The following is a 26,590-nucleotide window of genomic DNA, read 5'->3' as shown; positions in this document are numbered from 1 at the left end:
GCTGAATCGAAACTTAAAATATTGTTTTAAGTTTTGTTGTCGCTTCTTTTCTTATATCTTTTCTATTCTTTTTTTTTCTTTTCTTTCTTTTCTTTTCTCCTCTCTTCTCTTCTTCTTCCTCTTTAATTATTCTCCACGATAAACGAATATTAATCGTAAACGCATAATACGTAAAATTAGGTACTTACATGAGTAAATACATACATGGATACATACATACATACATACATACATACTTACATACATACATACTTACATACATATAAAGGTTGTCTTTTACAATAGGAAAGAGAAATTCACGTAGGTCGACTCTTATAGAAATTAAAAAAAAAAAAAAAAAAAAAAAAAAAGAAAAGAGACGATATACGATATCAGTCAGATATAATTTTTAGGTGTTTCCTAATCGAAGAAGCCACCTTTCATCGCACCTACGTATATCCAACGATGTTAGTTTTAAACGAACAAACAAACGAACAAACGAACCAACAAACAAACAAGAAAGAAGAAGAAGAAGAAGAAGATTCCAAAAAATCGTTTCGAATGGAGGGAGGGATTAATCCCTTCCAAGTCTCGATTGTTTACACGAGCGTAGAGAGTTCGTGAGGACTGTTGGTGTTGGCAGCACTGCTAAGATCTAACGTAGCTGCTGGTAAGCCAGGACTTACGCTACCACTAGCCTCCCTCGTCAAATGAGACCTATTAAATTTATTGCTTGGACTCGGTGGTGACCTGTCACCAGGAGTCGTAGGTGGTGTTACGACGTTACGATTCGTACCGGTGACATTTAAAAGGCTGTGCGTAGATGCGAGCGGAGCATTCGTCGACGACAACAACAAGGGCGGTGACATCGGCGACGACATGTGTCGATGATGATGATGATGATGATGATGATGCTGTTGCTGTAACTGTTGCTGCTGTTGTTGTTGCTGTTGCTGATGCTGTTGCTGCTGCTGTTGTTGTTGGTGATACTGCGAGCCACGATTATTACCAGCATTGTTATGGACCAAGGTTGTATTAGAATTCGTTCCCGTCAGAGAACCGATTTTTGGTGCGCATCCTCCGCTGTGATAAATACTCGGCCGTAATTGATGCTGCTGCTGCTGGTGGTGGTGGTGCTGCTGTTGATGCAGCTGGTATTGCTGTTGTTGTAGATGCGATTGATGATGATGATGATGATGATGATTATGATTATTGTGATTATTATTATTATTATTATTATTATTATTATTATTATTATTATTATTATTTTGCTGTAATTGCTGTAGTTGCTGACGTTGCAGTTGAGCCGCCGCTTCGCACTGTTCGCGAGCTAGTGCCTTCACCGCGTTCGTCTTCTCCTGAAATATTGTAATAAATGTTTTTAATAAAGTATATTCGTACACTCGTACGTATGTATATTTATTTATTTAGGACACATAGATTACGGTTATCACAAACTGGACACAATGAAAGACGATATAATGGATCCCACCTATCGGTGGGAACTTTTAAGGCGACACGTCAAAGGCGACATTAAATTTAATTACTCGATATCCCCCATCCCCCTATTCCCACCCTCGTTTATACCTAAGTAGGTATGTTACCGAAAGCTATAGTAACGTAGATTGTAAAAGAAAATTATTATGAAAGAAACCTCCCGGCTGTTTTAATGGTACGGCATTAAGTGATACGAATTTACGAGCGAATTAATCGCCATAATGGACCGTAAACGGGAATGTATTGAAACGTTAAATTATCAACATAAATTTCCGGATACTCTTTTGGTGGCTCACTTTACCGTATACACGTAATGTATGTATATATATATATCTATAAGTATAGATATATCTACGTACGTATGTACGTATTATAAGTACGTTGTCATACGATCGAATATTTTCTTTTGTCAATGTTTTCTTTTTTTTCCCTTACGATGTTCCAAAAAAAAAAAGTAATAAAAAAAGAAAGACAAAAAATTTCGCGGAAACTGCAACTTCCTTTTTCTTTGTTTTCTTTGTCCCTTTTTATGTAATTTCGATCTCAACAACAAAAGAAGAAAATCGTCTGTTTATCTCTTTTCACTTAAGGATTCAAGTTCAACGTTCGGCATATTATGTAAAGTCAATGGGGAATATAATATTCGATTTCGATGCCTTGTTATACCTGCATCCAACGATAGTGGGGGAAGGGGACAATCCGCGAACAGTTTTACAATAATATGTCGATTGAGTCGATGCTGGTTATGCTAATGAGTTTGCGTAGGATAGAAATCGGTATTTTTACGTATCGTACGCGTTAGTGCGAATATATACGATGTATAAAAAAAAAAAAAAGAAAAAAAGAAAAAAAGAAATGCATTACTAGCACAGGTGAAAAATTCGTTAGATACTCTTTAAATTCTTTCCTTAATTTTCTGCATATAAAATGAATGATAAGAATAAAATATATTGATCTGCAAAATCGATTCGGACAACAATTTGTTCGCGTGCATTGATCGATGTATGAAAAAATATTCGAATTAAATTCTCGACAATTTTGTTTTGAAAAACACCCTGTATATACTTATACATATGTATTTACATATACCATCTCATATTATTAATTATCAAAAAAAAAAGAAAAAGACTGAGATACGATATATCTACGTGTAAATGTGTACGAAATAAAGAAAATAAAAACAATTTTTCTCTAATGGTTGCATATATATATATATAAAATAAACAAAGATAATAAACGAGAAAAAATAAAGAAAATAAATGATAAAGGAAATAAAAAAAAAAAAACAAAAAACAAAAATAAGCAAACAAGCGAACAAATAAACGATGCTTACCCTCTGCCATACGAAGACGTTATGGACCATGGCGCATCCGCAGAATACAATGCCGAGGCCGATAAAGACAGACGTTACTATAGCCGGCGTCGAGTGAAACTGTATAAACGTATACAGGATCATGCCTGTAAAGGAAATAAAGGACGAGTATCAAAGATTAAAGTCCTTCGTTTTCTTTCCATTCCTTTTCTATCGTTGCTACGTCAGCGTGCCAATTAATGTGTGATATAATAATGCATGGACGCAGGAATGCTCGTATTAACGATAACGATAGGAAATATTCACGAGATAAAAAGAGAGAGAGAGAGAGAGAGAAGGAAAGAGAGAGAAAGAAGAGAAAAAAGATGTTCTCACCGGTTAAGAAGACTGGAATGCTAATGAAAAAGCCTCCGACCGCGCAGACACGGCTGATAGACGACTTTTGCAGGTACTTGTTGCTCCTGTAAAAAGTAAAAAGAAAAGAGGATGAAAATGAAAGAAAAAAAGATAATGAAAAATAGTAAAATACAAAAAGGAGTATATATCACATGATACGAGAGTAAACAACGACAAAGATTTATTCAGATTCAATTATAATATAAAAATGGAAGAATATGGATGTTATATTATATATATATATATATTTATAAATTTGTAAATAAAATTATTTGTTTAGAGATTAATTATTTAAAAACAGAAAAATTTACAAGGCAAATCGACGTATTTAATTATCACATCACTCACTTTTAATTAAAATTCTTAAAATTGAGGCTTTAATTATGTATACTTTTTTTTTTTTTTAATATACATTTTTCAACTCTTCTTTATTCATTGTGAATTATTTTAATCCTTTACTGAAGTTGTTAGTTCGTCCATTTCTTTTCTTTTCTTTTTTTTATAAGTCTCATTCATTCAAAGGGAATAGAAAATTTAATTTTGTATAAGTATCGACACGTATTTAAACGATCACACGTATTTTCTCGATGCAGATACCTTTCGAATATATATGAGTATCCATTTGAAGAGATGTAATGTGATTAGATGCATATATCTTTCTCTTTCTCTCTCTGTCTCTCTCTTTCTGTCGTGTATGAAATCAAATCTCGAAAGTGGCTTTTAAGTATCGACGGAACGTCTTTCCTCGAACTTTCTCGTCGTATCGTGTATCGTCTAATGTCACGTAACGAATTACATCGTGTGATTTTATTACATAGACATATCTACAAAAGATTTTATATCCATAATTACACCGTGTTAATTTTAATCTCAATTTTTTTTTTATTAATATTATACAAATATATACAAAATTTATCTGAATGGAATCGTTCAGGATTCAACAAATTTAATTTCTTTTTTATATAATTCATAAAAATATTTTTAATCGACAACTCAAATCAAATCAATTTGATATATGATATATAAAGTAAAGTAAAAAAAGATGAAGTACATGTTTTTAAACAAATAATATATAAAAACACATATCTACATCCATAGATAATGTATTCGAAATTATCGAAGACTAATAAGTCTATCCTATATCTAATTTTGTTCTATCTAATATTTTTTCAGGCGAACGTTTTCGTTTCTAACGACGCGTTTCGTGTTCGTAAGATCCTTGTCGACAGTTAAACGCGTCAAACAGATTTATGATCACGATGGAGAACAAGAACCTAGGTAGGTGTTTATAAGAGATCCAAGCTAATATCTTATATACTATGTCGGATATATAACCGTAACCAAGTATAAAGAGGGAACGATTTCACCAAACATAATCGTCTTACGTTTCTCCATAAATTACAAGAGCCGTCAGATGATCTTAAGCATCGGTTCCTGATAATGACTATCTTGCTAAACTCTAATTCGAAAGGAGGGGGCTGCTATCGAGTTACCATCGTGACATTGAAAACCTTTCTCACGATTTTTGCCGAAACGTTTGGCGAAACGCTTTGTAAAACAGAACCTATAATTCGTATATACTTACATACCTAACTACCTAACTATCTACCTACCTACCTACTTACATACCTATACAGATTGGGAACTATAATTATTTTACTATCGTATCATTTACAAGAAGTCTTTGCAATGATATATACTAAGAATTTCTTCTTCTTCCCTTTTGTTTCATTATACTTTACTTTGTTTCGTTAACAATCCTTTTAACTTCTATTCGATATTTTTAAATTAAACGCGTATATCGTGAGGTCAGATTTCGACAAAAAAAAGAAAAAAAAGAAAAAAAAAAGAAAAAGAAAAGGAAAACACGAAAAGAAAAGAAAAGAAAAGTGAAAGTAAAATTAACAAAAAAAAAAAAAAAAATAATAAAAAAAATTAAAAAATCATTGAATGATAAAAACGCGTTATCAAAAATGTTATTCATTCGAGGTCAATGACCTCGAAGGGTGGTAGCAATGGCATCGTGGGAAGCGCTCTTGTTCGATGAACCTCTTTTAAACGCAGCACGTATGTATGTATGTAAGTATGTATGTACGTATGTACCTAACTATGTATGTACGTATGTGTGTACGTACGTACGTATGTATGTACAGTAAAGATGCGTGAGTTTTTTGCACCAGAAAGGTGGAACCTCGCGCTCGACTTGGATGAGTGTTCTCTCTCTGCACGCGTGAGAGAACTCAAGACGAAGAGTAGTCGCGGATAGAATAAGGGTCCGTTAACGTTGATCGAGCTACATATACTCCCTTATTACTAGTGTCACGGTAGGACGATCTAACCGGATACAAAGAGAGAGAGAGAGAGAGAGAGATCTTTTTCTAAGATTTATTGATTTTAATGAAGCGGTATCGTTGAAAGGTATGTGTATTTGTATTCGTTTATGTATAGACCTTGTTATATACATATACACACAAATATGAATTATATATATATTTAATATTTTAATAATAAATGTATGTATGTATGTATATATGTATGTATGTATGTATGTATGTATGTATGTATATTGTATAGAAGGTCTAATTATCTTTGAATAGAATTCCTATTTCCCATATATAATATTCTCCATTTTCATCGTGGAATGTTTATGAATGAAGTAGAGAATGATTGAAAGATAGAATTAATTACACCTAAATGATCTTTGATATGCATAGTAATCGGAACAATGATCGAGGCAATCTTTGCTTAATTGAGTTAAAAATTAAGGATAAAAAGTAGTAGTGATAAATAATGAGATATATAAAGATATGTTAAAGTAAAATGAAATGGATTAAATTGGAAATATCGATGATTATGTAATAAAAAGAGATTTATTATTCAAACGAGATATATCTATTATAGTAGTTACTGTATTATTGAAAAAATGTCTGGAAGCGAAAGAAAGATCGATGAGTATTCGCAGAAGCCATTTTATTCGTCTTGAAAGTGGATCAACGTTGTAATCTCGATGAATTTGCGCGTTTAGAGAACAAAAATCGATAGGCCAATGACAGAAGGAAGAAACGTTATGGGTCAACGTTAATGCTCCTAGATAACTACCCTTTCGATGTAGATATTTCTATAGATACGTATGTATGCATGAAAAAATATGTATGTATATGAAAAAAAGAAAAAAAAATATATATATAAAACTATCAAATGATATATAAAAATTTATATATTAATAATAATAATAATAATAATAATAATAATAAAGCTAAATATTCTATATCTTTCTATTTGTATTATATACATAATAATAAATGCATTCTATTTGTTCTATATAGATCGAATATATATATATATATATATATATATATATATATACGTACATATATATGTATATATATATACACATACTTATAACTTTATATAATATATATATTTCATATAATTTGCAAGTATATAACCATAACAGATCCATATCGTGGAGACACATACCTCTCTTTGTACGACCTAGTACACATACACATAGATATGTACAAACACATATATATATATCTATATACATAGCTAGAGAGAGAGGTGGAGAACGCGATGGAAACGATTATTCTCTTCGTGTACGGTCGAGGGTATGCATGCCGTTGCATTTGACTTCTCTATGGCTCGCTGCATTCGCTTCGACCCACATATAACGGTGACAAAAGGTAAAGAAAGAGAGAAAGAGAGATATAGAGAATGAGTGAAACAAAGATAGAGAAAGAAAGAGAGAGAGAGAGAGAGAAAGAGAACACCAAAGTAAAAGTGCGGATATCTCATCAAGAGGAAAGTCACGTTTCGACGGGCAGGACGTGACGTGTCCTTGAAGATATCAGTGGCAATGACGTTTCACGGGTGTCCAGAGTTCGCGAGTATATATATATATATATATATATATATATATATATATATGTATGTATGTATGTATGTATGTACGTACATACGTATATGTATATATGTATGTATGCAAAGTGTTCTTTCACTGATGAGAGATATATCAACCTTGAAGAATCTGAGAAAGGATCTCCTTTATATCAAGGAAGAGACTCTTATGATTATTACGTAAGCAAATAAATTCATTTAAAAACGACTATATTTATTTTAATCGATTCTATCGAAACGAAAGAAATAATAATGATGATGATAATGATGGACTATATAATTAAAAGAAAGAGAAAGAGAGAAAGATAAGAGAATATATTGACGAAGTAAATAAATAAATGAATAAATAAAAATAAAGTATAGAAAAGAAATTTAAAAAAGAAAATGGAAACGAAACAGAGAGATAAAGAAAGAGACAGACAGTCGGGGTTCGTTTTGTAAAAGGGACATTGACCTCGGTCTCCGTGATGTCTACGAAGGTGGACCAAAATATTCGGCATCTCGCTCGCAATCTTATATATATATATACATACATAAGATATATATATATATATATATTCAGACGTTTTCACGTATATACATATATGTCACAATGAAGAGAAAAAGGGTATCAAAAGATAGTGTCGGCCGTATTTAGAATATCTCTCCTCGCTTTTATATTCTTATTCGGTGTCGACGACCGACCGATCGACCGACCGACCGACGGATTCATAAATGGCAATGCGGAAAAACCGCGCTAAGCTCGCGGAACGGCTGGTTTCATTGCCGCGAGAGAAGTGTTCGTAACTTACAAGAGAGGAAAAGAGAAAGAAAAGAAAAGAAAAGAAAGAGACAGACAGAGAGAAAGAGAGAATAAAAGAGAGAGAGAGAGAGAGAGAGAGAGAGAGAAAGAGAGAGAGAAGTTGAAGAAGAGAAGAAAGACGATATTAAAGCGAGAACCGTAGTCATTCTAGTTGGCGAATGGTTCCACGTGGGGACGAGCCTCTTTCACGATATATTGATGATTATTATACATACATAAGCACGTATGTAAGTACACGTAAATACTTAGGTATTATAAATATACTGGATGAATCAAATCAAACGTAACGAATTATTTTTAATCATTTAAAACGCAATAGAAGATTGCGTATCATCGTAAAATTATCGATACGTTGCGATTGATCTACGATTTATTAATTATGAATGAATACAAAAAGATATATATATATATATATATATATATATATATATATATAAATTTGATGAGTGTCACGCGGTTGATATAACACATGTAAAATATTAATTCTTAATTTTCTAACAAATCGTACGTTCAAAACTTATAAGATCGTCACATAGATATTCTATCTAATTAATAAATATAAGTATGTAAGTATGAATGAAATATATATATATATATATATATATATATATATCTACGTATATTAACATTAAATATTAATTAAAAAACAAAACTCGAAAGTAACTTTGGTAATTTTCATCTTTTCTTAGAATAATACATATGTATATAAATTTCAAACAGTTTACATTTGAATCACCCTGTATAAATGCGTAGATATGCGTGAGGTATACACACATATATACACAGGAACACACACACGTGTACGATGTGTAACCACGTAGATACGTGCCGTTAGAGAAAGATGCATGTAATATGTTGCGAAACGGTTAGCCGCACAATGTCGGGGAACTCGAAGAAGAGCTAGGACATGATGACGAGCCCTTTTCCCTCTTTCCTCTTTCCTCTTCTTCTTCCTCTTCCTCTTCCTCCTTCTCTTCTTCTTCTTCTTCTCCCCTTCTTCTTTCTTTTTCTTTTTTTTTTCCTACACTACTACTACTAATACCACCATTACCTCTAGACTAACATCACTATTACGTACTCCTACTACTACTACTACTACTCCTACTACTACTACTAGTACTACTACTATTACTATCTGTTAATATATTTCATAGCAGAGCGAGAACGTAACCGAAGCGAAGCCGTGTTTATGCCATTGCACTTCCGGTTGGAAGCCAGAGATCGAACGGCCATGTTCTCTATTTTTTTTATTATTATTATTATTTTTTTTTTTTTTTTATACAAACATCGATTTTATTTAAATACCGGAAGTAAACAAAGAAAAACTGATCCATGTGCTCTTGATTTCAGATAGTTAGTTTGAATTTCAATCGATAATGCGATCATAAGATCGATCGAAGGCTCATCCATTTTTATTTACTCTTAATTCATTGTTGCGAATAAATTGTTACTAGAATTTTATATATGTTTTTCTTTTTAGAGATCCGCTCTTATATGAAACTTAATTATGATCTCCTATTATTAAGATTGTCTTTCTCTCTCTCTTTCTCTTTCTCTTTCTCTCTCTATTTCGTTATCTCTCTTTTTCTTTCTCTTTCATTCATAGTTCAGTGTTAGAAAGTTTGTCCTTCGTCGTTATCATCGTGCATTATAATTTTCTATAATTTTCTCTCGAGATCGAACTTAAGTATATTATAATTTAATTATGATCTCCTGCTCATTTGTTATCGTCAAGACACTTTTCTCTCTTTCTCGGTCTTCTTAGTTTAATGTTAGAAAGATTATTCTTCATTACTATAATATCTTACAGTTTTCTATCATTTTCTATTTAGAAATCGATCTTATATAAAACATAATTATGATCTCCTATTCATTTGTTATCATCAAGAACTCTGTTCTCTCTCTCTCTCTCTCTCTTTCTCTCTCTTTCTATCTGTCTCTCTCCTTCTCTTAGTTTAATATTAGAAATATTATTCTTTATCGCTATCGTATATTTTAATTTTCTATAATTTTTTATTGAGATAAATTTCATATATATATATATATATATATATGCATATGCGTATGTATATTATTTATTAATTATGATCTCCTATTCATTATTTATTATCAGAACCATTTATCCATACTTTTTCGATAGTGTATAATTGAAGCGACATCGCGAACATCGCGTTTTAAAGACGAACATTGAAGATTTTCGTATGGAAGAAATTCCAGTCTTCTTCTTTCGTGTCAGCCTGGTTACTTGTTGAAATGCATATAATACGGCGAAGAAGAAGTCGAATTAAAAGGACCGTTCCACAAATAACATCGCGAGGAACGTAAATAAAAGGACTACGAGCCGAGTTTCTAGAAACGCAATAGAAGAGAAACCCATCTATAAATAGGAAATTAAATTAACTCATCGTTTTCTCAGTCTGTTGAAGATTTATATACGCGTGAGAAGTACGGTTGACTCACAAAAAAAAAAGAATAGAATAAAAAAATTTATATATATAAAACTTCTCGATAATATTATCATAAATAACAGACGAAAGAAAAATATTTTCAATGACGATAATAAAGAAAACGCAATGCGCGTGTAATAAATAAGAAAATAAAACAATCATGATGTATTTATATATAAATAATCAAATGTACACAAGTACGTGCGTCTGTCGTATAATAAAATGTATATAAAAACTAGGCCAAAAAGAAATTATTTTAATATCTCAAAACGGATAAAAAAAAAGAAGCATTACTTGCTGAAACTACAGCAAAAACAACAACAACAACAACAACAACAACAACAACAACGATTAAAATTATAAGAACAATGTCGATTTAAGTATCGATATCGAAAGATCGATCGAATTTCGTTGGAATTAATTTAAAAAAAAAAAAAAAAAAAAAAAAAGCTAATGAAAATAAAAACGAACGAACGAACGTATTTAAAAATGAACGAACGAGAGGAAAATCGAAAAGTAAATGGCATGAATTACGTGTGGTAACTTAAAGTAAAGTAAGGTAAAACGCGAAGTCTCGAATAAGCGATCATCTTAGGAGATGATATATAAAACCGGGCTATGGTAAAAACACGGAACGACGTTTCCAACGATGTGGATCGGTGAGCGTTAACTTCTCACCAGGTACGGGATGATGGATCGTACGCGTTGATCGTACGATGCTCTCTACACGATGATGGATCGTACGTACCTACCTACGTACATACATACAACATACCTATATACATACGATTCCTAAATACGTGTACGTCAACCCTTTTACGAATTCTCGCTCTCGATGACCGGCTATAATCGAGAATTAACGTAAGAACGAACGAACGAATCCAAAAAAATGAAGAAAAGAAAAGAAAAACGAGAAAACGAGGAAAAAAAAGAATGAAAAACAAACCAACGAAAGGAAGGAAGGAAGGAAGAAAGAAAGAAAGAAAACAAAATAAAAGAGAGATAGCAAAGATCGTACCTGTTTTACCTCTTTCAAAATGATCGTTCTCTCTTCCTCGAAAAAAAAAATAAAAAAGAGGGAAGTTCGAGTCGAGTGTCTGTTCTATGTAACGAAAAGGGTGCACCCTGATGTTTCTTAAAGAAGAAAAAAAAAAAGGAGAGAGAAAGAAACAAAAAAAAATTCAAAAAAAAGGGGAGAAAGGGGAGAAAGGTTCGATGGAATAAAAATGGGAAGGTGAGGGTACTAGGGTAAGGTGAGGATTGGAGGGAGGATTATCGGGAGGGAGAGGGAAGGAAGGAAGAGGGATAACCGTTACGACTTCTCGACTCGCACCTGTTCTCGTACCCTCTCTTTTTCTGGGCTCATCCTACGATCCATTGTACATTTTAGTTAGGGCTTACCTAAGGAACCCAAAAGCGAGAGAACCAATACAACGTCATGTTATGGGTTAACTTAAATAACAGTTTAAATCTCGGCAAATTCTTTCGTAACAATTGGATACATACATATGTATTTATGTATGTATGTATACGATTAATTATCAAATAATCATCGAAAGAATTTGATCACGATTTCGATCGTGGATTTTCGTTCGACTGATCCAATTAATTTCTATTATTTCTTAACTTAATCTTGTTGTAGATATTTTATTAAATTTAATATTGAAGAGAAAAAGAGAGAGAGAGAGAGAGAGAGACTTTTCCTCGAGGACTTTTTTGAAGACGTTTAAAAAAAGAAGAGAGAAAAGAAGGAACTAAATTAACGGACAAAAAATAGAAAAAGAACGAAAAACAAGAAAAAAGAAATTCGAAGAAAAATCTCGCGAGCGAGTAGTCGACAATAAAAACACGATGGCCTCTCTCTCTCTCTCTCTCTCTCTCTTTCTCTTTCGTCGAGGAGAAAATTCTCAAGCCTCGTCCGTTGATGGGGCTCGTCGAGAAGAGCCAGCAAATTCGTTCCTTATCCTCGAAACGTGCCCCTCGAAAAAAAGAGAGAGAGAGAAAGAGAGAAAAAGAGAGAGAGAGAGAGAGAGAGCCGACTCTCGGACGCCGAGAGATTCGAACCCGTGGAATGCGAAGTAGCACTTGAGAAGAGACGAATATAACGCGTGTGTAACACCAACGCTCGATACCCCATGGTAACCGAAACATAAACCAGACGTGAGCATCGCGTTAGACCACAAAACGTACAGGAGAGGGGGTGAGCCTATAGCCGAAGCTAAGTTTGAGAGGTGGGGTAGGTAAGGAAGAGGAAAGGGAGGTTTGAGTTTGGGTTTGGGTTTGGGTTTGAGTTGCTACCAAAGGGATACGCGATACTTTCACTCGGCGGCAAGAATAATAGTATTTTGCCTCATTACGAAAATGAAAATCAAATACAAAAGAGAATAAATAAGATTTAGTAAATAATTTAATAGAGATTCTAATGTAAAAGTCGTTCGTTCCTATTTAATACAATTTTGTAATTGGTGCAAAGACAAGAAATTTCATCGAAAATCGATATATTCATTTTTAGTAACGTTCGTCGCTTTTGATAAATAAATAGAATTAATAGATAGTAGAACTAACTGAAAGAAGAGATATTAATCAATAAAGTCTGTAGAAAATTTAGTCTGTTTAATTTATAGTGGGATTACGAATGATCGCTTGGTCGAAAGAGGGAGATGGAGGAGAGGGAGAGGGGTGGGAAGGGATTAAATTCGATAACTCGTTTTTAACATGGGCCCATCGTAAATGAAAATATTTCATTGAAAACGAGAGAGAGAGAGAGAGAGGGAGAGAGAGAAAGAGAGAGAGAGAGAGAGAGAGGGAGAGAGAGAAGGAAAAAGTCGTGAGACGCTTAAGACGATTCGTTTCGATCGTTTTACATCGAATCCTACGTTTTATCGTTGGAAATGGGTATTTAACTAAAACGTAGAGAGGGGGTAGAAAAAAGGGAAAGAGAGAGAGAGAGAGAGAGAGAGAGAGAGAGAGAGAGAGAGAAGGGAGGAAAGGAATCTTTTGGTCGTTCGCCGATCGGTGCGTTGTAATTACATCGGCCGACACGAATTTTGCAACGGGAGTTCGGCTAATTTGTCTTTCGTACGTAGCCATATATTATTTTACGGACGATTTCGACATTCTATAAAAGAGTACCTTCGATCTTTTGCAAGCACACAAATCATAATAATCGATAGAGTTGATGAATTTCAATCGAGAATATAAAAAGAAATACAATAATATTTCTTTTAAATTTCTTTTTCAACCATTCTAATCTCGAATCTGAACGAGAAGAGAACGTACTAATATTTCCCAAACGTTTCTAACATCCGACTAGTTTTAATAATCGAAACGAAATTTTCTTTTACAAGAGCACTTTTACAAGAAATTTTTTCTGAACAAATTCTAAGAAGATCTAACCGAACGCACGATCATACGAAAAAAAAAAAAGAAAGAAAAAAACACTTCCTCGTTAAACACGCAAGATCGTTTGATCGCAAATATTTACTTTTTCCTTCTCGATAAAAATATCGAACGCATTGTTAACGATATCTGTCGAAAAACTTATACCAAACGATAGAAAAAAAAAAAAGAGGAAAAAAAAAAAGAAAAAGAGAGATTCGTCATCGTGGTTTCCGTAGGATGAAGTAAAGTAAAGAAGTTAGAGTGGTGGTCCGAGAGATTTGTAAGTATGAAAGCGCAAAGATCCGTTATCGCGAGCCACTTAGGTAATGAGCTAGTAGCACTTAGTAGTAGGTAGTAGGACAGAAGAAGAAGAAGAAGAAAAAAGAAGAAAAAAGAAAAAGAAGAAGAAGAAGAAAAAGGAAAAAGTCTTTCAGAGTAGACTCAGTACGACGTACCCTTGGACGATGACAACAACATCGTCGTCGTTGTCGTCGTCATAGTCATAGTCGTCGTCGTCGTCGTCGTCGTCGTCATCGTAGTCATAGTCGACTGTTGGCGATGACAACGAGTAAGGCCGCACCCCAGGGTGTCTCTGAAGAGTCTACCAACGACAATGGGCCGGGAGAAGGGCCTGGGATTCACCATTAGCGTGTCGCTTTTCGGAGCACGTCCGAAGGCGTACAGAATGGAGGTCTTCGCTCGTAACAATGCCATATACTTGCCGACGTTGCTGACTAAAGCGGTGCTTTCAAAAGCTTTTTTCTTTTCTTTCTTTCGTTCTTTCTTTTTCTCTGTTTTTTTCATCTTTTTTTTCGTCAGGTTGTACATTCTTCGTAAGGATGAACGAGAACGAGCGCAGGTAGAAAAAAAAAGTGAGAGAAAGAGAAAGAAAGAGAGAGAGAGAGAGAGAGAAAGCAACGATCGTGATAAGGTTCAAAAATAAAAACGAGTTCGATCGATCGTCCACTTATCGTTGAACCATCAAAGATGGGAAATTTCAACGAATTTCAACGACCGAGATAAAGAGAGATAAAAAGAGAACGAGAGAGAGAGAGAGAGGGAGAGTTAGAACAAGCATCGGCCGTGATAAGAACGTTCAAAAATAAAAATGCACTTATCCTTAATGCCACCAAAGATGAAAACTTTCAATGAATTTCGATCGATCGGTATCGTTGTTGTTCGTGTTGTTGATTCTTTTTTCTTCTTTTTTTTTTTTTTTTTAATACGAGTTCTAATACGTGTTCTAATACGTCTCTCTATAAAGAGATCGACTTTCATCTTACCGCAACCAAAGAAAAAAAAATAAAAATAAAAAGAAGAGACAATGGGTACCATGAGAGACGCGACGATAGAATTTCAATCGCATGGGACCTTCGACTACACTACTACTACTACTATTACTACTACTATTTCTTGAAAAGAGAGAAAGAGAGAAGGAGAGAGAGAGAGAGAGAGAGAGAGAGAGAAAAAAACTTCGGAAAATTCTCTCTCAGGTTTCTGTGCCTCGAGGTCTCCGAACAAACACGTGGAATTTCAAAAACGATTTTTACAGACATTCCTTCCAGGAGACCTTGTTTTCTTTTCTTTTTTTTTTCATTTTTTTTTCTGTTCTTCCCCTTCTAACTCTCCTTAGATACTCTAGAAATGGAAATGGTTGTAAATAATAGGGCCAGGGCCATTGATATCGCACGATAACGATGCGAGGGAGGACATAAAAAATTAAAAGCAAAAAGAAAAAAAGACATAAAAATACAACAACCGGGATCATCGGTTATCTCTTTTTTGATAAGATAAGTTTAAATAACGTTAGTTAAACATTACGCTTTTCCTGTTACGATGTTTATAAGAGATTTATTTTATGGAAAGAAAGGGATCGATGAAATCACGATTTATAATTACCAATATCGATCAATTTCTAAACGTTCTAATTAACAATTATCACGATCTCGTTTTCTGTACTTATATATATATATATATATATACACGTATATATAGAGTGTATCAGAAATAGATGATCAAATTTTAAGAACATATTCTATTTTTTGTAGGAAGATGAAAAAAAAAAAGATCATATAAACACGAGTTCGCGAACGTTTCCTCTTCCAAGTTACATAAACATTTTTTTTCCTCCATTTACATCAGACATTTTTTATTTACATCGAACAATCCATGCAAGGTCGAAACGAGGTAATGCGCAGTATGCCAAAGGAAATCATTATGAGCAGTTATTTATTAATTTATTTATTATTTTTTTTTTTTTAATGAAATTTCGTAACAAATCAAATTACTTTTAAAGTCTTTGTTATAAATAAAAAAAAAAAAAAAAGAAATATATGACTTGAAAAGAAAACATTTCCAGATTGATGCTTATGTAAGATTTTTTTTTCATGCTTCCAATCAGTAGAATCTATTTTTTTGAACATTCGAATATAGATTATTTATATATACCAATAATTGCATATATAAATGAATAAATCAGTAATACATATATATATATGTGTGTGTGTGTGTGTGTGTGTGTGTGTGTGTATAAAAACAAATCTATCTTTACGATTCTCGTGAAATAAGAAGACTTCTTTAGCGAATCGAGAGTTTCTAGTCTATCTACCGGCTGTTACGAAATAAAGAAGAGAGGTCACGCTCGACGAACTTCTCGATCGCATATCTCCTAACGTGTAGAGGTATCTTCTATTTTTTCATATCGTGCTTTCGTTGTTTTTTTCTTCTTCTTTCTTCTTCTTCATCTCCATCTTTTTTTCTCCTTTTTCATTTCATTTCATTTCATCCGCGTTGCATCGCTAAAAAGGTTGCCGCTTCGCACCTGTGCGTTTTGCCGCCTATCACGATTGTATTCCTTTAAGAATACCTATGTAAGTGTATGTACGTACGTATATATCTATATATATATATATGTATATATATATATATAAATATATATGTATGTAAGAGGTACACAGGACGTGAATTTTTACGTTCCGCATTCACTCTCGACTCTCCGTGAGAAGAAACACTATACAGAAGAGATACAACCGATGATGTATCGCGAAACTCATTGATCTCGTGCTGGATACGAGACACCTACTTTCGAGCATATACGCGTGTGTGTGTGTGTGTGTGTGTGTATGTATATATGTACATACGTAAGTATACGTATAATATGTATGTACGCATGGATGGCTGAGAACTTATTCCAAAGGAATAATCTTGATCGTTGGTTGTGTACGCGAGGAGCGTTGAAAAAAAAAAGAAAAGAAAAAAAAAAGAACAGAAAAAAAGAGAAAAAGGAGAAAAAAAAGTGTGTCGAGGATTTGGCGTTGCGTACGCGTGACATACCAACGACGTTGTTTTCTTGTCTTTCACTAACTTCTATTACTTTATTCGAATGGAGAAGAAGAAGAAGAAGAAAAAGAAAGAGCAATAATTGTTGCCCGTTTATAGATATATCTCTCTATGTGTGTCAAGAGAAAAATAAAAAGATAAAGCAAAAAAAAAAAAAAAAGAACTGGGATTTAATAATCGTTAGAAGAATTTTGCTAAAACGTGTGTGTGTGTGTTTTTTTTTTTTTCCTAAATAGACCGACATTTATTGAGGTCAATAATTCTAATTCTCTACTTATATTTTTTGTTTCTTAAATAACTCGCTCGATATTTATAATAAAGTATCAAGTACGTAATAAAAATGGCGCGACTCTGACATAATTATTAATACCGAAGGAGATATTATTACGAATGATTGTTTAAAAAAAAAAAAAAAATAAAAAAATAAAAAAATAAAGAAAAATCAAATAGATAAATAAATGAGTAAATAAAAAAGAAAAAGAAGAAGGTCCGAGTAGAAACGATACCGACAACGACAAAACGGCAATGCCCGGAAAGCTTTCACAAGGGTCACGAGGTACGTTATTGCACGGTCGATCTTTCGAAATGGGACGGCTTTTCTTATTTCGTTAATTAATTACGGATCCTCCGTTGTAACGGCGGCCAGCCGGCCGTCGGCACTCTCGAAAGTAATCGAACTGGATTCCAGGGCGTCAAACTCGTACGATAAGCGGTTCCCTTCGCTCGGCTCATCGTTCATCGGTTAACGGCCTCGCAAAGTAGGAATTGTACATATAATATATATATATGTGTGTGTGTGTGTGTGTATGTACGTATACATAGAAGACACGTACTTATTTATACGTATTATACGTATACAGCGTGATCGCGAAAAGAAAAATGAAACGCAAGGAAAAACAAAAACAAAAAAATAAAGAAGAATAAAAGGAAGAAAGAAAGAAAGAAAGGAATGAAAAGAATGAAAGAAAAATGTATTTACCGATGTCCCTGATACGACGTCTTGACGAGTTTAACAGCAAAGAGGAACTGTATCGCGCAGACCAGTAGGCAGCACAGGTTCAAGGACAGAGCGAGGGCGCATAAAGCCAAGGTCACCTCGTAGACGATCGTGTACTCCTCCGGGCTGATTAGGCTACTCGGCGTGACCGTCAATGGTGAAATCTTCAATAGGAAGATCAGGGAAAGTAGAGCGAGCAACAGAGATACCAAACACAGTAGTCCAAGACTCGTTAACATCTCCTTTACGCCTGCCTCGTGGCATCTATGATTCCTCGACAATGAGGAGGACCAGGAGGCATTGAGAGGTATGACGGTTGGTCCAGCGTGTCCGATTTGTTGGACGGCCTGTAATGCCGACTGATGAAGAGCAGGTGCTGGGGAAGGTGTCGTTTGGCTAGGCAATCTAGATAATCTGGATATATCGAAGCCACCGTTCGCCTTCGGTCTATCCTGATGAATCGGCAGTTGAACACCGACGATCGTCTGACCAGGCACGCCCGACAGATTGTTATTATTATTGTTATTGCTATTCTGTCCGTTGACATTGTTACTAGCACCAACGACCGGACTGACACTGTTAACCGAATGCTTCGACGTCGACAGGGTCGAGAGATTAAGGGCGTGAGAGTGATTGAGCCGTTGGGAGAGATTGTTAACGCTCAACTGCGAATGATTCAAGGGATGACGATGAGCCGAGGAAGGTGTCGTGGCTGCTTGATGAACGTTCGACGATCCCGTCGTTTGTCTTTGCGACGTTTGATGAACCAATGATTCGTAAACGTCGATACCGTTCGTCCGAGCAGAGGTCGATGACGTTCCACGTGCGATCGTACCACAACTACCGTTGCCACCGTAATGTTGCTGTTGTTGCGGTTGTTGTTGTTGTTGTTGCTGCTGTTGCTGTTGTTGTTGTTGTTGTTGTTGCGGTTGCTCCTGTTGATTGTGCTGATGGTGATGATGGTGGCCGGCGTGCAACGAGCCAGAGCTCGTCTGATAGTCATTGTGGTGATGCCTGGAGCCCGCTGACGACGGTTGCCCCGTCAGGATATGCTTCAGCATTACTCGACGCTGATTTCACGGGCGGAAGGCTGTCCTCTCGTTTAACACCTTACATAGTGTCCTGTCTTTCGATTCAAATTATTCTGCTTGTCACTCTCTCTCTCTCTCTCTCTCTCTCTCTCTTTCTCTCTGACTCTCTCTCTCTCTCTCTCTTTCTCTGTCTCTTTCTTTCTCGTTCGTTCTCGATCTCTCAAGGTCGTCTCTACGTACCCGGGCTCAACGAGTTGCTACACAGGAGGTCCACCATGGCGACGACGTGGATTCGCAATGGTAACCCTTAAATGTTGGGCCACTTTCTTTCAGGAGAAGGACTACCGCTTGAGGAACGCCGATCTGATAGGAGAAGGAGGAGGAGGAGGAGGAACCAGCGATGTGGATGATGAGCTCCGAACGACATCGGCATCGTACAACGAAGTATGACGCGAAGTTCACCCGCCAACCTTCGCCAACCCAAGCTCCCACGCGAACTCCTTAAGGTGGCTGCAATGTGGGTCCACTTCCGTCTCCCCTTTCTACTACTCTCTCAGCCGGCATAGCTTCCGAGATCGTGTCGGCCCTCCTGGAACAGGTCGTAGAAAATAATTAATGGACCGTTCGAACACAAGAGAAAGAGAGAAAGAGAGAGAAAGAAAGAAGGAAATAGATAGATTAACTTAAGACTCCAAGAATGAAGAAGGATATTAATAAATAATTGGATTTTCTATCCTTCATCTTTTCTCTCTCTCTCTCTCTCTTTCTCTTTTTATTTTTCATCCATTTCCATCCATCCAACGATCAGTAAACGTCAAAGAAAAGATTTGATAATTTATCTTTAAGCAACAATAACCATATATTTGATCAGTCTTTTTGTTAATCATTGATAAGTATTTTGTAAAGAGAAGAAGAAAAGAAAAGGAAAGAAGTAGAAATGATCGAGCGTGTAGAAACATTTCGATGAACAAAATTTAATTAACATATTGATATCGTTCAATATTAAATTATAAGTGAAGAAATTCGTATAAAACGGATAGAAACAATTCGAACCTGTTTCTATTCCTACAAACTATACCATAGAATATCAAATGAAACAATAATAAATGAACAATGTCGGCGAAACGATCGATAAATACTATCATCCTTTTTCTCTTCTATCTTTTCTTTTGGAGAAAAAAGAAAATAAATTTAGAAAAAGGGATTGGAGGTGTGTAACGAACCGACGTCGTTTAATTAAATATTAAATCGCTTGATCGACGCTAAATTGGTCATAAATTCGCGATATATTAAAGGCGATGAAATAGAAGAAGAAAAAGAAGAAGAAGAAGAAGAAGAAGAAGAAGACGACGACGAAGAAGAAGAAGAAGAAGAAGAAGAAGATGACGATGGAGAAGAAGAAAAAGAACGACGAAGAAGAAGAAGAAGAAGAAGAAGGAGGAGAGGAAGATGATGAAGAAGATGATGAAGAAGATGAAAAAGAGGAGCAGGAGAAGGAGGAGGAGGAGAAGAAAGATAGGAGTCGAGAGAAATAAAGGGAATATTAGCGTCTTTTCACCATTAACGACTCAACAGAAGAGATACGTTCTTCGGTCACCTTCGTTCTCGCACGTATTATCGCTTTCTAGCTAACGGCTTGACTCTTCTCTCTCTCTCTTTCTCTTTCTCTCTCTTTCTCTTTCTTTTTGTTGAAGTTGTTGCTGTTACTGCAGTTGCTGCCGTTCTTCACCGCACATTTGCCTCCTACGGCGAATGTATACGTATGGGAGGCCTCGCACGGGTCACGCGAGCTTCTACACCTACACGTTAACTTCTCTATCTATATATATATACATATATATATATATATACACACATATATATACACGTATGTATGTATTTATATAAATGTACGTATATGTGAGTGGGTGGGTGAATGGATATGCGTTTATAAAAAATATATAAATATATATGTATGTATGTATGTATGTATATAAAAAATAGAAAAAAAAAAGAAACGATCGAATTCAATAAAACGAGGACACAAATTGGAATGATATTTACGCGAGAAAAATATAAAAAAACATTTTCATACGTCTATATAATTTTGTAAGTATGTATATTGTTTAAAAAAAGGAGAGAGATAAGAAGAAAAAAAAATGGCGCGCGATCGATGATCGATTTTCTTTACGAGTGAAGGCTATCTCATCGCTCAAGAAGTCGATACCACCCACTAACTTCGCGAAGAACGTACGTTCTTTCTATTCATAGCGCACACGGTAAATACCCCGAATCTATGTATGTAGGTGAAGCTTCGCGATCGATTAGAGAAACTCGCTTGGACGTATTTGCGCGTTATATTCTTTTTCTTTCTTTCTTTCTTTCTTTCTTTCTTTTTTTCTTTTCTTTTCTTTTCTTTTTTTTTTTTATTTGCCTATAACTTCTCTTTCCTAGGAAAACTAGAACATTCTTTTTTTTTTCAACAGTCGACGATACATCGGTCGATTTTTTTTTTTTATTTTAAAGAGATGGAATAAATGGAAAAAAAAAAAAGTTGTAAGAAAGAAAAAAAAAAGATCGCAGCTAAATAATATCACTCGATAGATACATCGAAAAATATAATAATTAATTAATCTAAAACAAAGAACTTTTAAGGAATTAATCCTGTTAAAATAAATCGAGAAAAAAAATATACATATATACATATACACATACATCGAGCACACGTGCGCGCATTAGAGTAAGTAAACTTAGATATCAAACTTAAAATATTAGACGAAAAAAAGAAAAGAAAAAAATAGAGAGAAAGGATAAAGAGAAAGAACAAAAAATCGGAAGAAAATAATTCTGTTAAAACGAATTAGAATACACACACGCGCACGCGCATATATAAATACGCACATATGTATTTGAGAAACGAGCTCGTGTATCTCAACTCCGGAAATTCGATCTTAAGTTTCGCGAAATCATTCTTTCCTGTATCCTGCCGAGGGATCAAGATGTGCGATCACTCGAGTCGAGCAGGATCGGTTATCAAGACGACGAAGACGACGAAGACGACGAAGACGAAGACCGAGAAAACGAAGACGAAGAAGACGAAGACGAAGACGAAGACGAAGAAGACGAAGACGAAGATGACGATGAGAAGAAGCACGAGGAGAGTGAGGCTGTTGTCAATAGCCAGACTTGACTCATAGAAACGGGTTCCGCTCGCATTCCGGACGTCCAGCCTGCTGGTCACGGTGAGCACGTCCAAGCCCTCAACCAACACGCACATACACACAACTTAAAGATAGATAGAGAGAGAGAAAAAGAGATGGAGAGAGAAAGAGAGAGAGAGAGAGATATATGTATGTATGTATGTACATATATAAATATATACACAAGTGTATACGATCCCAATGAAAGAAGATAGCAAGAGTAGAACGCGCGGACGCAAACGGTACAGTGGAAAAGCGCGTAGTAAGCGGCTCGAATCAAGTCCAAAGACTTTCGTAATAAAACGGTGCCCTCATCCGCTATTTCGAAGACCAAAAATAGTAATGCTACTACGTCTTTAGGAAAAGATTAGGTATATTTCTTTTTTTTTTTTTTTTTTATATATATATGTATATTCTTAAATCATCTTTCGTAAGACTTTAGACGCCTTACGCTTCTCGAGTAATAATACGTTCGTTACGTCATATAAATTAGTATTATGATTAATGAATGTGGATATATCCTCATATACGATGATTGATTTTATGTGTCTTGTATATATCTGTATGCGTGTGCGCGTATGTGTGTCGATTAATTTCTAATTAAGTAACTATATATATATATATATATATATATATATGTTGTTTATCATATCAAGTTATACGATTATATTTATTATATCGATCGTAATAATTTCTTTTATATTTATTGTTAAGATATCATTTTTTTCAATTTGCATTTAAATCCGATATCGTTTTAAATCCATGAAACAAATAACTCTCGATTTTAATATACCTATTTATTTATCTTATTCAATTATCCATCTATCTATCTATCTATCTACCTACTTATTTAATAATAAGAAATATAAAAAATTAAATTAAACTCCGACTCCCACGGATTTTTTGATACGTATTTTATTAGAAAACGGGTTTTGTGCCAGTCAACAAACCGTTATTAGACACGTTGGATGTCTCATAACGATTCAAGATCTATTACACGTGTAATAATCGCTTAAGTATTAATCGTACCGTAATCTTCTAGTTTCAATGACACCCTCAACGTTGCGGTTTATTCACAGGGATCGTTGCTCTCTTTTTTTCTTTTTTATCGAGTTAAAAATTGCACGGAAAGGTAATTTTGTTTGAATGAGGTGTTTTGAACCGTATAAATGTACGTACATATATGTACACGCACACGTGTGTATACATATATGTGTATACGGAACGAGTGCGTGACACTAATTATCATTCGGTGATGAACATCTCTCTATCTCTCTCTCTCTCTCTCTCTCTCTCTCTCTCTCTCTCTCTCTCTCTCTCTCTCTCTCTCTCTCTCTCTCTTTCTCTCTCTCTCTCTCTCTCTGTTTCTCTGTTTCTCTCTGAATCAACGTAGCGGAACGACTTTTGTTATTTTCGATCGTGATACGCGAATCGGTCCTCTCTTTTTATGGGAAAGGGAATGTTCACTTTACACGACCCACATATTCAACGAACTATCATTATACACAGTAACGTACTAAAGGTTATTAACTGAAAGCGAAAAACTCGTCTCTTGTGAGAACGAAACGAAATGGTTTATAATTTATTCTTTAAATGCCAGAGAAGAAGAAAAAAGAGAAACAATTATATACACGGTGTCGTGGAATAAGTGGGAAATATTTTAAGAGATGACTTCAGTACGTCGAAACAATAAAAAATATGATTCATATGTCCGATATAACATGCGTATATGCTCTAGAAATATTTTACCAATATTTACGAATATAGTTTGAAGATTTAAAAAAAGTCATCAGCAAATTTGAGGAAAATTGTAAGGGATGGAAAATTTGGAAATGAAATGAAAATTCGATAGAAAAGTTCATAGAAAAAAGAGCAAGAAAAAAATGTATCACGAACACACGAGAACGATTTTCCTTTCGTTTCTTTACTCTCTTTTTTTTTCTTTTTTTTTTTTTCGTTATCTTTTATCTCTCTCCGACGATTGATAAGAAATGGAATAGCAAGCGAATCCCATGTTTTTCTACACGCGACACTCCGTTAAAATTATTACGAGCTTATGCGCCATGCAAGGTTTCCTCGTTTCGACGTCGAGCGAAGTCCTACACACTCGTTGTTCTTATCCAATTTCAGAAACTTTTCTATACCCTGCCTATATCCTGCCTTTTTTCTTTTCTCTTCTTTCTTTTTTTTTTTTCTTTTTTTTTTACGAAGACTTCGAATAAGAACATTAAAAATAAACGAGCACGTTTCAACCAAGTAAGTAATCGAGATAACAAATTAGTCTTGTTTGTAAGATTAATAATAAAATCGCGGTTTACGATTTAAAGAAAAAATATTATCACAATTCGCATATAGAGTTAATAATTATAATAATAATATATATAATGCATGTAATTAGTATTGTTATTATTATATAACGTTTGTATAAATAATAATTAAATTAATATAACATTTTCCACAAACGTTTTTTATCACGAATTGATATATATATATATATTTATACATTTATTGTTTGTTTGAAAAATGCAATCATACAGAATTTTAAATCGATTTCTTTACTATCGATGATCGAGTTAAAGAAGAGAGAAGGCTTCCCCTTTTTCCACAAGCCATACGATCCGTAAAAATAGCATAACAGTGGTATGCGGACCGCGAAAGGAAAAAGAAGCCATTTAATGTAACAGCTTTCAACGAAATCGAATTAGTACAATGAGAAGAAGCTCTAACAAACGAGATAACAAGTAGATATATATATATATATATATATACATATATATGAATTAATTGCAAATATTTTTAAAAATAAAAATTATCAGTATATATTTTGATGATTATTAATAATTAAATGTTAGGATTAATATATCATTTATATTACCTACTGATATTTTTTTATAAATAACTCAATTTTTTTCAATATTTTTATTAATTAACGTAATAATGTAATTTTATAAAATAGAAATAAAAATAAAAAGATACATATATATATATCTTAATAGAAATATAAATAATTAAGTGTCAGAGTTGTCCTCACTTCTATTATAAGTACCTATACTTTATTATAAACACCGATCAAATATTTAAAAATACTTACACGACGAATAACAGACCCCGATGTAAATTTTTATCAAGAGAATCGTCTATCGGCGAGTTAAAACTAGGCTATCAAGAATACTATAACAGTAAATATAATAGTTCGAACGTTAAACCACTATTCAGTAGCAGCTGTGTCCTCGAAATAATCGAAAGAGTTTTCTATTTATAGTCAGATAGGTGTGCGTGTGTGTATATGTATGTTCTCTTTGCTAATAGACGATAAAAAAGAAAAAGAGAAAAGAAAAAGAAAAAGAAAATTCAAAGCAAACTCGCGTACTCCTTTTTATCATTATTACTATTATTATTCTTTTTCTTTTTTTCTCTTTCTTTATTTTCTTTTCCTTTCTTTCTTTCTCACTACCTATTTATCTTATACATGGAAAAGGAAAGTTTAAAGGAACGAGTCGAAAGTAAAAGTTTCTCGAAGGAAATAGGAAAATGGATGGAAAGGTAGGAAAAAGGGGTAAAAGGGATAGAAGGGTGAAGGATAATTAAATTTGGATAGAAAGGATAATGAGTTTGCAAAAACTAAGGGAGGAAGATTCTTGGATAAAGGTTTTTTGTAAATTCGCCCTTAGCAAATCGTGTTTTTTCGACGAAATTGTTTCCTCCAACTTTGTCTTTCTTTTTTTTTGTAATAAAAAATATAATCAAACATGATGATTACGATATATTGTTTACAGCTGCTTTAAAAATATTCCTTCTTTTTTATCTTTTTTATTTCGACAAATTTTCTGCGGGGCCAGAAATGATTTTTGAAAATCGTTCGAATTTCATTTGTAAAAACGATTAAATTTGTAGCATTGAAACTAGTAGATTCGTAAGAAAGTCAATGATTTTCCGAGCGGATCGATGAACTTGTAGACAACAACAACAACAACAACAACAACAACAACAACGATGATGATGATGACTACGCTGAAGACACCAAAGATTACAAGGACGAAGTGAACGACAACGATGACGACGACGACGACGACGACGACGACGACGACGAAGAAGAAGAAGAAGAAGAACTTGAACCAACTTCCGTGACGAAAGAAAGAGAAAGAGTAAGAGAAAGAAAGAAGGAGAGAGAAAGAAAGAGAGAAAGAAAGGAAGAAAGAAAGAAAGAAAGAAAGAGAGAGAGAGAAAGAAGCAAGGTCGTTGCCTAGATAACAGTTGCAAGGTACAGTTGCCTCGCATGCCTGCAACACCAAGAGAGAGAGAGAGAGAGAGAGAGAGAGAGAGAGAGAGA

At 34.3% G+C, this 26,590-nt stretch overlaps 1 protein-coding gene across 3 annotated transcripts in view; it reads right to left on the bottom strand.

Moving 5' to 3' along the window:
• Positions 1-324: 324 nt before the first annotated feature.
• LOC122636468 (protein kinase 4-like) overlaps positions 325-26,590 on the bottom strand; it is a 34,856-nt gene continuing 8,590 nt past the window's right edge. For 2 of the 3 annotated variants that reach the window (XM_043827688.1, XM_043827689.1), the window contains exons 2-5: positions 18,033-19,670; positions 3,164-3,249; positions 2,810-2,934; positions 325-1,337 (exon numbers count right to left, since the gene is read on the bottom strand). In XM_043827688.1, the coding sequence (XP_043683623.1) occupies positions 579-1,337; positions 2,810-2,934; positions 3,164-3,249; positions 18,033-19,111 (2,049 nt within the window). In that variant the 5' untranslated portion in view covers positions 19,112-19,670 and the 3' untranslated portion in view covers positions 325-578. Of the gene's footprint in view, positions 1,338-2,809; positions 2,935-3,163; positions 3,250-18,032; positions 19,671-21,961; positions 22,115-26,590 lie in introns of those variants that run through there. The other variant, XM_043827690.1, reaches the window with a different exon arrangement.

The sequence above is a fragment of the Vespula pensylvanica genome, chromosome 22, assembly GCF_014466175.1.
Source record: "Vespula pensylvanica isolate Volc-1 chromosome 22, ASM1446617v1, whole genome shotgun sequence".
Taxonomy (NCBI): Eukaryota; Metazoa; Arthropoda; class Insecta; order Hymenoptera; family Vespidae; genus Vespula; species Vespula pensylvanica.
Note: the sequence above shows the minus strand (reverse complement) of the source record. Positions and strands in the feature narration are given on the sequence as shown.